The 12,010-nt window shown below is 32.4% G+C and overlaps 1 protein-coding gene across 1 annotated transcript in view; it reads right to left on the reverse strand.

The window, feature by feature from the left end:
• Nucleotides 1-12,010, reverse strand: part of LOC129220511 (ankyrin repeat domain-containing protein 17-like) — a 159,884-nt gene that overhangs the window by 97,629 nt on the left and 50,245 nt on the right. The window contains exon 8 of the mRNA XM_054854939.1: nucleotides 3,756-3,898. Coding sequence (XP_054710914.1) covers nucleotides 3,756-3,898 — 143 coding nt within the window. The remainder of the gene's footprint in view (nucleotides 1-3,755; nucleotides 3,899-12,010) is intronic.

Below are 12,010 nucleotides of genomic sequence, written 5' to 3' on the forward strand. Positions count from 1 at the left end.
TCATGAAATCTCAAAACGTTTAATAAGCTATAAAGCCTAAACTATTTGAGATTCACCATAAATATTTTTTTCACTTTCATAAATACATAAAATAGGTAACCATGCCAAGTTTCAATAAATTCGAGACTGCGGGTGCTAAGCTACCTTTTTTGATTGACTTTTGCATTTTTTCTAAAATAAACTAAAGAAATAAAAATATTATTGAAATGATGAATAAAATAAGCAGACATAAGGTAGAATATAGTAAAAAACCACCCAACATTAAAAATAATTGAAATACTTGCAACATGCAAAAAGATTGAGATCTCAAACGAGGCATGCAACTTCCAGCGCAGCAACTGTTTGATGCTGTTGGCATGATTCCAAAACATACGATATCGCGCAAGATGAAGATTCGAGGAGGGAAAATGAAAAGAATAAGAAATAGGGGACCGAAAATTTTAAAAATCTTATTTTTTTCCCGATTTTTGAGAAAATTAAGACTTAAGGGGGAAAAAAGGAGGAAAAGGAGGAAAGGTTTTAAAAACCAACAGAAAAAGCCGGAAAAATCTCATCTCTGCATAACTAATATCACTGTTAGGCAAAAAAAAACCCCTTCAAAATGCTTCTGACATTTCGTCAGCTGATTCTTATGTAAAATGAGCCCCTGAATCCGAATATGACCTCCGTTTTCCCCCTATATGTGCAATTTTTTTTAAAGCACGCCCTTCCCCTCAAGTTTTTTTCAATTTTCCTTAGTTTCTCAGAGCATTTTTTTTTCTTTTTTTGGAGGTGAAAGGAGCTTTATATTAACTGCTAATATAGTTTTGGCATGCAAGAGAGGCTCAAAGTTCAAAATCATGGACACCGATAGCAAAAGGGAGAATTGGGGGTATATCCCCCCCCAAAAAAAAATATTATTAAAAAATCACAAAAAAAGATGTTTTTATTCTGCTTTCTTTAAAAAGATGTTTTTAAAAAAAAATCGGTGCCGAATAAGAGTATAAGACTCGCTTCTATTACTCCCATGTCCAAAAAAATTTTCGCGATGCAAAAAAAAAATTTTTTTAAAGAAAAAATAATTTGAATTCTGAAATTTTGAATTCAAATTATGTTTTTCGCAATCACGAGCTGCGACAGGACTCTACTCATTAGAGTTATTGTTTTTAGAAACGGCTACTGTCACCCCAAGTCTGTCCCTCTTCTTGGGCGGTTACGTGTGTCTAGTTGTGTATGTGTAGGCTTGTGTGTGTGGGTAGACCTGTGTAAATAAATGCACATTGGCGTGTGTGTAGTATATGTGAGTAAAGGCCCGTGGTGAGTGTGCGTGGAAAAGTGGATTCCGGGGGACAGTGCTGAGGACAGCAGCCGGAGGAGTTGCGCCTGCAGAGGATGGTGGGGTTGAAAAAGGAACCGAACGCCAAGGAAGATCAAATGAAAACAATAAGCAATCATGAATGCTCAGGAAAAAAAAACTGTCTTGTGAATGTTGCACGTTGCATACAAATTGAATCGTGGGTCTTCATTCCAAAAGACATTCTTAGGGCTGATTCTTATGTAAAACGGCTCGTTGTTTCCAAATACGACCACCTTTTTCCCCATCACGTTCCCCTTTTTAGAAACTGCCCCCCCCCCCAATCTGATTCAGACCCTTTTTTTTTTATTTGGAGGGAGAAAAGAGCAATACAATAACCATAAACATTATTCTGAATCATTAAAGATGTGCAAAGCTTAAAATCTTGTACATATGTAGCAAAAAATAAAATCCCCCCCAAATTAAAAAAAGGGGGGATGCCTTTCTACAAAAAACGGTACATGTAGGAGGAAAACGGAGATCATATTCGTTTTCAGGGGTCAATTTGCAAAAGAATCAAACGGAATAGCTTTAGAAGCATTTGAGAGTTTTTTGCTGCAGTGTGTTTGGGTGGGTGGGGGGGGGGGGCAAATTTTCCTTTTTACTATATATGCAAAAGATTTTCAACTTTGCACATCTCTAGTCATACAGAACAATGTTTACAGTTATTGTAATGCTCTTTTCCCCCTCCAAATTAAAAAAAAAAGGCTTTGAATCAGAGGGGGGAGGTTCAAAAAGGGGGCATAACGGGGGGATAGGTGGTCGTATTTGGAAACAAGGGGTTATTTACATAAGAATCAGCCAGAAGAATGTCCTTTTGAATGAAGACACGCAATTCAATTTGTATGCATCCTGCAACATTAACATGATAGCTTTTTTTTTTTTTTACATCGCGAATTTTTTTTTAACATAGGAGTCATAGAAGCGAGTCTTATACTCTCATTCTGCACCAAAAATTTTTTTACAAATATCTTTTTTTATAAGAGCAGAATAAAGATCGTTTTTTGTGATTTTTCTAATATTTGGGGGGGGGGTAACCCCCCAAGTCCCCCTTTTTGCGATCAGTGTCCGTGATCTTGAACGTTGAACCTCTCTTGCGCACCAAAACTATGTTAGCAGTTAATATAAAGCTCCTTTCACTTCCAAAAAAAAATTACTCTATACCTAAGGAAAATTGAAAAAAACTTGGGGGACCTTTAAAAAAAAAATTGGTACGTATAGGGGGAAAACAGAGGTCATATTCGAATTCAGGGGGTGATTTTACATACGAATCAGCCGACGAAATGGCAAAAGCATTTTGAAGGGGGTTTTTTTGCCGCACAGTGTATTTAGAGAAACAATCTTCATTGAAAACTATTACTGACACGAAAACTTGACATTTGTGCGATCCGAGCTCAAGGAGATATTCCATTTCTAAGTTTTAAGGGACCATACAGAAGACGAGATTAGAACTTATCGCCCTTTCAGAAGAATGACAGTTCATCAAAGTAAGAGAAACAAGGTATTTATATTTTTCATTGCTATTCAAAAATAAAAGCAAATGTTACGCCGTGATACGCAAAAATACACTATAAAACCTTCAACAATTTGAGAAACCACGCTCTACGCACACATATAATTTTAAACACTTGTTAACCGCTATATTTTCCCCCAAAAGGTGTAATTGATGGTGAGTGAAAAGTGTTCTAAGTCACAAAACACTGCATTTCATATCTTTTTTGTTAGAATTACTTTTCAATGGAGATCATTTCCCTAAATATAAGTAAGGCCAGTATTAAAAAGTTAAACTATATATTTGTTGACTTATCTTTATTTTTACTTCAAACTTTCAATACCTTAACCCTGCATCTGATTTTGAACACTTTTGCAATTGGAAGTATACATCTTACAGGCTGATTGACCTTATTAACTTTTTACTAGTTTTTACATTTTTTTCTCTGATTTGCCATTAGTCATGAGTTTGTGCAGAGAGGGCTATCTATGCACACTCCAGTTAATGAAGTTTCCTTTTTCTGTATTCAAGAGCTACTATTAAAAAAAACAAAATACTTTACCAAATTGTCTTCAAGCTTTTGAATGTTTTAACTAAGTAGTAAGTTTGATTTTAACTTTATGAAATTCCATGATTTATTCAGAATTGCAGTTTTCTCAGTAATTCAGGTTACTATAAACTTTTCTAGCAAGTTATTGTTTGTTAATTTTTATAAATGTTGTCTGTGGCAATATGATTGACAATTAAATGTTTATAGACTAAATTTGATTGCAAAGAGCTTTAAATGAATGTTCTACATTTTTGATTATTTCAATTCTTCTCAAAAAACTAAAAAAATGAATGAGGATTCGATAATTTGACGAACCGATGATAACAACTATACAAGTTTTTTCCGTGCTGTAAATTAATACACTAAATAAATTAACTCACTTGTGCACCAGAATCGAGCAGTAATCTAGCAACTTCCACATGACCATCCATGGAAGCTTCCATGAGAGCTGTATGCATTTCATCTGTCTTGTGTTCACGATCGGCACCAGCTTCTAATAGAAACCGAACCATCTCCAGATGACCTAAGGAAAAGATAATCTATGTATTTTATATAGAGATGGCACAGTTTGGCCAAAATAGCAACAACTGTCCCGGCAACAAAAAAAAATTGTCAAAGGGGCAAAAATAGGTGTAGTTTGTTTAATTTTCAGTAATTTTAACTCTAATCATAGTTTTGATGTTCTTAAACTTAAAATATACAATGCATCATTGAAACAGCAATCTATTTTTTAAAGTTTTTACTGATTTAGTAAAGTGCTTTTTTAAAGTAATACTACGAATGAATGTAGAATCTAGGAAAACAATCAATAAGTTCTATTTCTAAGCGATAAGTTCTATCAATAAAATAATTCAAACAAACTACTAAACAACAAATTCCTATATTTTAATTAATTTTTTAAAAAAAAGTAATATCAATGAGGCTAAGATATCAAAATAACAGAAATTTGAAGAAAAAAACAATGATTATTTAATATGGGTATGGAAAAAATAAAGCTCCTGTTAAACTACTACTTTATCAATGAAAATTTTACATAAAAAAAGAAGTTCAATTTCATTAACACTCACTTGAATCCTCTACATTAGAACACATTTTTTGTTTTTACTTCTAACATTACATTACAAAACGCAAAATTGAAATTCAATCTATTTCCAACCTTTTTGAGTATTATTTTAAACAGTTTTAAACAGATCACGTTACCTTCAAATCATTTTTTTTTTTTTTTGAATTTAAGTAAATAATGCAATTCATCGAAACCATAACAAGCATACTTGTTTAGTAATCAATAATTTATTCATAAAATTTTAAAATATTGCTCACTTTTCTTTTAAAAATTAAGAAAATTTCAATATTTTTAAATCCCTAAGACTTTTTTTTTTTTTTGCACTTACAGTACGATTTCGATTTAACGATACCCGATTTAACAATTTCCTCAACTTAACAATACATTTCACTGGTGTGGACTTGACAACATTGAATGTCTATACTCCTTGATTTAACAATATCCTAGATTTAACAATAACTTTTTTCAGTCCCTTGACAATCGTTAAATAAAGGCTATACTGTATTTAAAAATGTTTTTTGCTAAACGATCACAATAATCATCTCTATAAATCTGTGCATCCATTTGCTCATATATATTTTAGATATTTTTCTGTGATTAATTATGTAAAAAATCATTACAAAAATTGTTTTTAAATTTATAACATGATGGTCTAAACATTTTAGCAAGTTATAAAATGCTTATCTAATGCAGTTTTATTAAATATATTATTCTGACTTCAAAAATTATTTAAAGCAGTATCTTCAATATACAAAAAACCTTAGGGATTCAAATAACATGAAAACACACACACAAAAAACCAAGAAAAAGCAATTTTAAGTTTTACTTTTACATAAAAACACATAGCAACATGGGTGCAAGTTTGGTGATGTGCCCAAGACGGAAAACATTTTCACTCCTAGCTGTAAAAATTACTTTCAATTCAGTTTATCGATATTTTATTCTAGAGCCCCCCCCTTGAGTAATTCCCCCCCCCCCCCCCCAGATTGTCCAAAACATAAACGTTTTAAGACCACAATATCGTGGGTTAATTTGTGGACTTAACCCTTACTTATTGCCAAAGCAGCCTTTTTTCGCCAACTCGTGATGCCGTTTTTTTTTTCGTTTCCCTTCGCGCGCTCTCCCCCCCCCCCCCCCCCCAACACATTTTTCCATTCTAGGAGTGTTAGATTGAAAGACAATAGAATTTAGTGATTCCTCAAGTTTCAGAATATTTTACCAGAAATATGTCAAAAAGGCAGGAACAGTTTCCCATTGGTGTTTCAAACCAGCTTGAAATTCTCCCCCCCCCCCCCCCCCACCCCACCCCTTCCAATTCTTTTCAAAATTCCCATTATGACTAATATCTTCAAAATGCCTGATAGTTTCCGTTTTACCTGAGATGTGGACGCCCTTTGCTGTGGCGTCATCAATCACTCTCAATCGGTGGTTCAGATTCACCTTTAAGACATTTTAAGAGTGCACATAATTTTCATTTATGCATATAAAGTTTGCAAAAAAAAAACTGCAAATGAAGAAAAAACGAAAGGAAGATCAAAAATGCAAGAGAAAAGGCTAAATTTTCAAATAAGAGACTATTAATTCGAAAAATCAGAGAGAATAGCGAGCAACTCCGTGGTCTGCAGTTGGAAATAACTGAGCAACCTAAAGAAAGTCAAACGGCTCGAGTTTAAAAACCACTCCTCCAAAAGTACGCAAACAAAACAAGCCCATGGTGGAAATTCGAGAGAATGTCGATGTAAATTCGTGGTTATGGAACGGTCGAGTAATATTAAAGCATATTTTTCAAACACTCAATTTCTCTTTTTTAAGTAAAAACTGAAGGAAAGTCATCAAATTTCTGTCCGTCTCGGAAATTTTGTCTAAGACGGAAGGTCTTGCACCCATGTATAGCAAGCATTATCTAAAACTACTCATAAATTTTTAAATATTTGAACTAAAGCGATGAAACTTTTCCCCTGTGTATCGAATGATTTTTTGTTTTGAAATGGGCAATAAAACGAGCTGATGTGTGCATCACATGACTTCCTTTTACTCCATGTCATTTCCCCATTATTGGCAATTTTAATGTGATTCAATAGTTTACTCTCTAAATATCACCAACAGTGGCCAATTTGAAACCAAATTTTTTTTTAAAAAAATCGCCAAATTTATTGCCAAGTTGGAGATCCAAAGACTGGCAATATATCGCCAAGTGTCCGATAAATTATAACACCAGTTGAGTTTACATCGAAATTAACAATGATTTCCCTTGAAAAGGGGGCAAAAGAAACTTTTAGGATCACCCAAATGCAACCACAAGGGGAGGTGCACAACAAAACCACACTAGGAGTCTATGTACCACATTTCAACTTTCTAGGACATACCATTCTTGAGTTATGCGACATACATATGCACATACATTCGTACATGCAGACGTCACAAGAAAACTCGTTGTAATTAACTCAGGAATCGTCAAAATGGATAGTTTGTGTGTCGATACGTTCTTGGGTACTTATCCACATGTGGTCGAGTTTGAAAAAAAAAAAACTCAACATTCATTTGGGGGTGAGCAAAATTGAAATTAAGGTTGATTTTTGAGTGAAAACTTTTTCGCGAATACAATATTTCTTTTTTTATAAAAGGAAATAAAAAGAATTTGATTGTTTGATAATTTTTGAGGTAATGTAACCCCTTAATCATCAATTGTCTGTTTTAAGCCTCAAATGGATAATGCACAAAATCATATTCTTATTTTGTGTATTTTTAAAACCCTGCCAATTTTCCTGTTTTTACAAGGTTTTTCGGGGTTTTGGCACTTTCCTGGCCAAAATACTAATTTACAGGCAAAATGACCAACCCTAATTTTCTATAACATGCAGCCAATTAAATATATAACAGCACTTTTTATCAACAAATGGTAATATACCATTTCATCTATTATTTTGTTTACCTTCCATATTTTGAATAAAAATCACTAAAAAAACAATTATCTATGTTTGTTTTTGTGCTTTGATAACCATTTAGCATACTAATAATTATTTTTAAACTACTAAAAGTTATCAAAAAAAGGTCATACTTAGTATCTACAAAGTATAAGCATCTTCAATTTTATATGTACAGTAAACTCCCGACTATCAACGGTCGGATTATCTGCGGGTCCTTTCACATTTTTTTTTGAAACTTGTGATTGTATTGTTGCTTGCTTTTAGATTTTACATCTATTTTTTATATTCAATGTTAGTAGATGCAATGTAGCAATATTTTTAGTTATAATTTGAATGAATGTGTGAGTGTCATTTATATTTCTTATTTACTGCATATACTAAGTATAGTTTTTACCTATTATTTGGATTATCCGAGGTTTTGCTTATCTGCGATTACCGTGCCACTCTATTCCGCGGATAATCGTAAGTTTACTGTATGTCTCAAAAGTAACAAAATACAATTGAAATAAATTTAATTTTATACAAAACTTCATGAACTACATCACTAGCGAACCTGATAAGCATTAAAACAAAAAGATTGATGCTGAAGTTATCACTTCACCTACTACTAAGGATATGGTAGTGGAAGTTCAAGCTAAAGCTGATTTTTAAAAAAAATAATGAAAGTGATGATGATAATGACAATTGTGAAAATTTTCAAGCTGAACTGCCTACTTCATACCCAATGTGTTTTGAGATGGCAGAATTACTTCAAACTTTTTTTAAACCAGTAGTGCAAATGATAATGGTTTTTCGGTCTGAGAATTATATGAAAAAAATACTTTAGTGTAAACTTTTTTGCGAATACAATACTTCCTTTACTATGTAAAAGGAAGTAAAACTAAATAAGACAAGAAAGAGATAAGACAGTTCAAGGCAACTTCAACAACTACTCTGGTACTGTGCAGAAAAAATAATAATAAAGAAGTCTCGAAGCATTTAAGATGTCACGATGATTATAACTACATTTTGAGGAATCCCAAAAGCTGAAGCAGTTTTTTAAAATAATCATTCACTTCTGCTATGTTCAAACCACTTATTTGTTCAAAAGAGGATATCAAATTTCTTGATAAAGATACCACCAATAATGTGTGCTCGAATTTTACTTGCTAAACCTTGAAGCATGAGGTTCAGTAAACTTTCTGTGCAATAAAAATAGCACAATAGTTTTTTTTTTCTTTTTGCAGAATATGAAAATGAAAAGTATTTAAAAAGGTTGCTTCTACAAAGATATCAAGTACAAATGAAGAAGAAAATCTCTAAGACCACAAGTAACATTTAAAACATACGGGCTGAGTAAAAACATTTCAAGCCCAGTAAAAAAAATTTGGGAAAACAGGAAAATGAAATTGAAAGAATTTTATTATTGAATTATTAATGTTCATTTGTAAGAAATAATGCAATAGACCGGTTTTGGGAAGTATTCAACTACCAGAAAAAAGTTGTATATTCAAAGTTAGTATTTCAGCCTGGGTAACAACTTGAAGGTCACCAGTATTTCTTAAGAACTAAATGTACATATACTAGAATAAATATCACAGGAGTTAATAAGAATGTAGAAACCCTTCAACCTGTATTTTTTTTCATTAATTTCTTTGAAGTTTTGGCTCTCTTTGTAAAGATGCTGAAAGGTATGAAGTTAACCAGGGTTCATACACTTTTGGTTAAAAAAAGTTCCCTGACTTTTCCAGGTTTTCCAGGTTGTTTTTTAGAAAATTCCAGGTTACTCGCTTCATTAAAAATTTAAGTTTAAATAGTAATATTTTCAAAATAATTAAAATTGTTTAAAGTAGCAATGCAGAAGAACTGAAACTTCTCCCCTTAGATTTAAAAAAAAAACTTAGATTTTTTTCCTTTGTTTTCTCTGTCCAAATTTTAAGTTTTTTTTAAACATTTTGTTCAAAATTGTTTTAATTTGTTTACTATTTGTTGAAAACAGAGTACTTTCAACTTATTTTAGGGTCTTTTTGATGTCACGCGTAATATTATAGCGTTTTGCTGTAGTCCTGCAGCAACCTTTTAGCATCCGCTTTTGGTTTACAATACTTTTTATTTTCTTATAAGTAGGTTACACAAAACATATTGAGCAAAATGCAAAGCTAAATTTTAGTATAAATATGGTTAACTTGTTGCATCAATTGGCATACCATGTAATGCATAGTAACAAAAATCAACATCCGCCGATCATAGGCCAATGCCAATAATCTTTTTTTTTCTTCACATATTAAAGGATGCTTACATTAAAATTTCAAATTTTCTTTTCCAGAAAGTATTAGTTAATTTTCAAAAATTCACAACTTTTTGCACATTTTAATGTTATTTTCAATGTTACTCATTGATATAAACATCCAATTCTGTTTCTGGAAGTTTAAGTCTATTTCCATTGTGCAAACGATCAAATATGGCGACAAAGAGAAAAATTTAAAATAATATGTAGATTTTTGGATTTGCAGTATAAAAGTAGTAATAAATAATTAATAATCCTTAAAAGGATACAATAAAAGCAAAATAGTCAGTATTTAGCACATAAGATTCTAAATCAATTAAAACAAAAAAAATGTTATAAAGATTAAATTTTGCATTTTTCCAGAAAATAATTACAAATTATCCGGAAAAAAAAGGCACAATTTGTGTTGTTTTCAATAGTTTGCATTGCAATTAACATCCAATGCCGTTTTCGGGAACTTAGGCACTTAAAAAGTCTTGTGTACTTCCATCTTGGGAATGACCAAATATGGCGGCTATGCCCAAAAATAAGAAATAACTTTTTTAATTTGTCGCATGAAGACAATTAAAAAATAATTAATCTTCATGAAACTACAATTCATTGAAAAGTTTTTATCACATTTGCGTCCGAGGCAGTGAGGATAAGATTAAGTTTTAAGAACAAAATTTTTTATTTCTCAAGAAAATTATTTTAAATAACAATAGAAAAACAATTTGTAGACCATTTTTTGTTATTTTCATCAGTTTTCAACTAAAGAAAACATCCAATTCTGCTTTGTTTTTAGAAACTTAGGCATTTTAGGATCGTATCTACATCTATCTTGTGAATGACCAAAGATGGCGACTGCGTTTCACACGTAGCTGAAATGATTTTCCGATCAAAAAAAAAAAAAAAAAAAAACTATTTTCCCCGATCGATCTTCCCATCTACAGGTTGTGCTTCCGAAGCAGTAAATTGTCTTCTCTCCTTTTGAGTTTGTACATAATTGCTGTTCACCTGATTTTTTTTCCCTTGGGAACTACTGAGAGCCAAAAATGGCGGCTGCTGAAGATTTTTTGGGTCACCACTTTTTTCATTGCTTTAAAATTGTTACAATTTTTTTTAAATACATCGATAAAAATGAAGATTAGATCTCATAAAACCAAATTCCCTGGGAAAAAATTGGGGAAAGAAAAATTTTGGGGACACATTTGGAAAATTCCCTGACATTTTTGACTATGTCATTTTCCATGATAATTCCAAGTTTTCCCGGAGCGTACGAATCCTGAACCGAATAGAATGTTGTGGCAACCCATCTAAAACTTTAGGCAGTAGAAAGAAATGCGTTCCCCTCACTGACTCCATGTAAGAAAATCTTCGATCTTTTGGCGCATTTTTCGTTGTGAAAAAAAAAAAAAAAAAAAAAAAAACGTTCATTTCTGGATCGCAGTTTTTAAGTGCCAGCGTCGGTTTAGATAAAAATTTACAATTTTTTTCGTGAAATCACAATAAAAACGAAGACTAGATCTCATGGTAGTTAATTCCTTGGGAAAAGAAATGGAAAAAAAATTTTTGGAGGACAAAATTTTAAAACTCCCTGACTTTTCCCTGACATTTTTGACAGTGTCATTTTCCCTGACAATTCCCGGTTTTCCCGGAATTCCCGGAGCGTACGAACCCTGTTAACTGAACGTAAAAGGGGGCAGACTAAAGCTTTTTCTTCAACAGGAATGAGTAGCTCTACTATTGCGAAAAGAACAGGAAGATCAAAGACTGTAGTCAATAATTTTTTAAGGTTGAAAGACAATTATTGTAAAAAGAACACCAGTGGAAGACCTAGAGCTTTGTCCTCAAGTGATGAAAGAAGAATTTGCAAACTTACATCAACTGGAAAGTACTCAACCGGGAAACTTATTCATATGACAGGCTTAAATGTTTGTCAAAAGACCACAATTAGAAGGTGTGAAAATTTTATTTATACAGCAAAACTGGCTGAGCCTCAGTTATTGAATAGGCACATAACAGAGTGTTTGAACTTAAGCCAGAAAGTCATAACGTACGTTAACCAAAGGATACAAATAATTTTTTTCTAAAGAAAAGAAGTAGAATTTGAATGGACCACACGGATGGAAGTACTATTGGCATGATTTACGAAAAATAACAGCAATATTTTCCAAGTGCCAATTAGGTGGAGGCTCTGTCATAACTTGGGGGTGCTTTGCTTACAATTGTATGGGTTCAGTTGCATTTGTTTCAGGTAAAATGAATTCCCAAGCGTATAAAAATGCTCTCGCAAGTCATGTTTTACCAAATACTGAGTTTATTGCTAGAAAAAATTAGAAATATCAGCTAGAAAATGCATCTATCTGTTCGAGTTACAGTACGAAAAATTGGTTTCAA

This window comes from Uloborus diversus, chromosome 4 (assembly GCF_026930045.1).
Source record: "Uloborus diversus isolate 005 chromosome 4, Udiv.v.3.1, whole genome shotgun sequence".
Lineage (NCBI taxonomy): Eukaryota > Metazoa > Arthropoda > Arachnida > Araneae > Uloboridae > Uloborus > Uloborus diversus.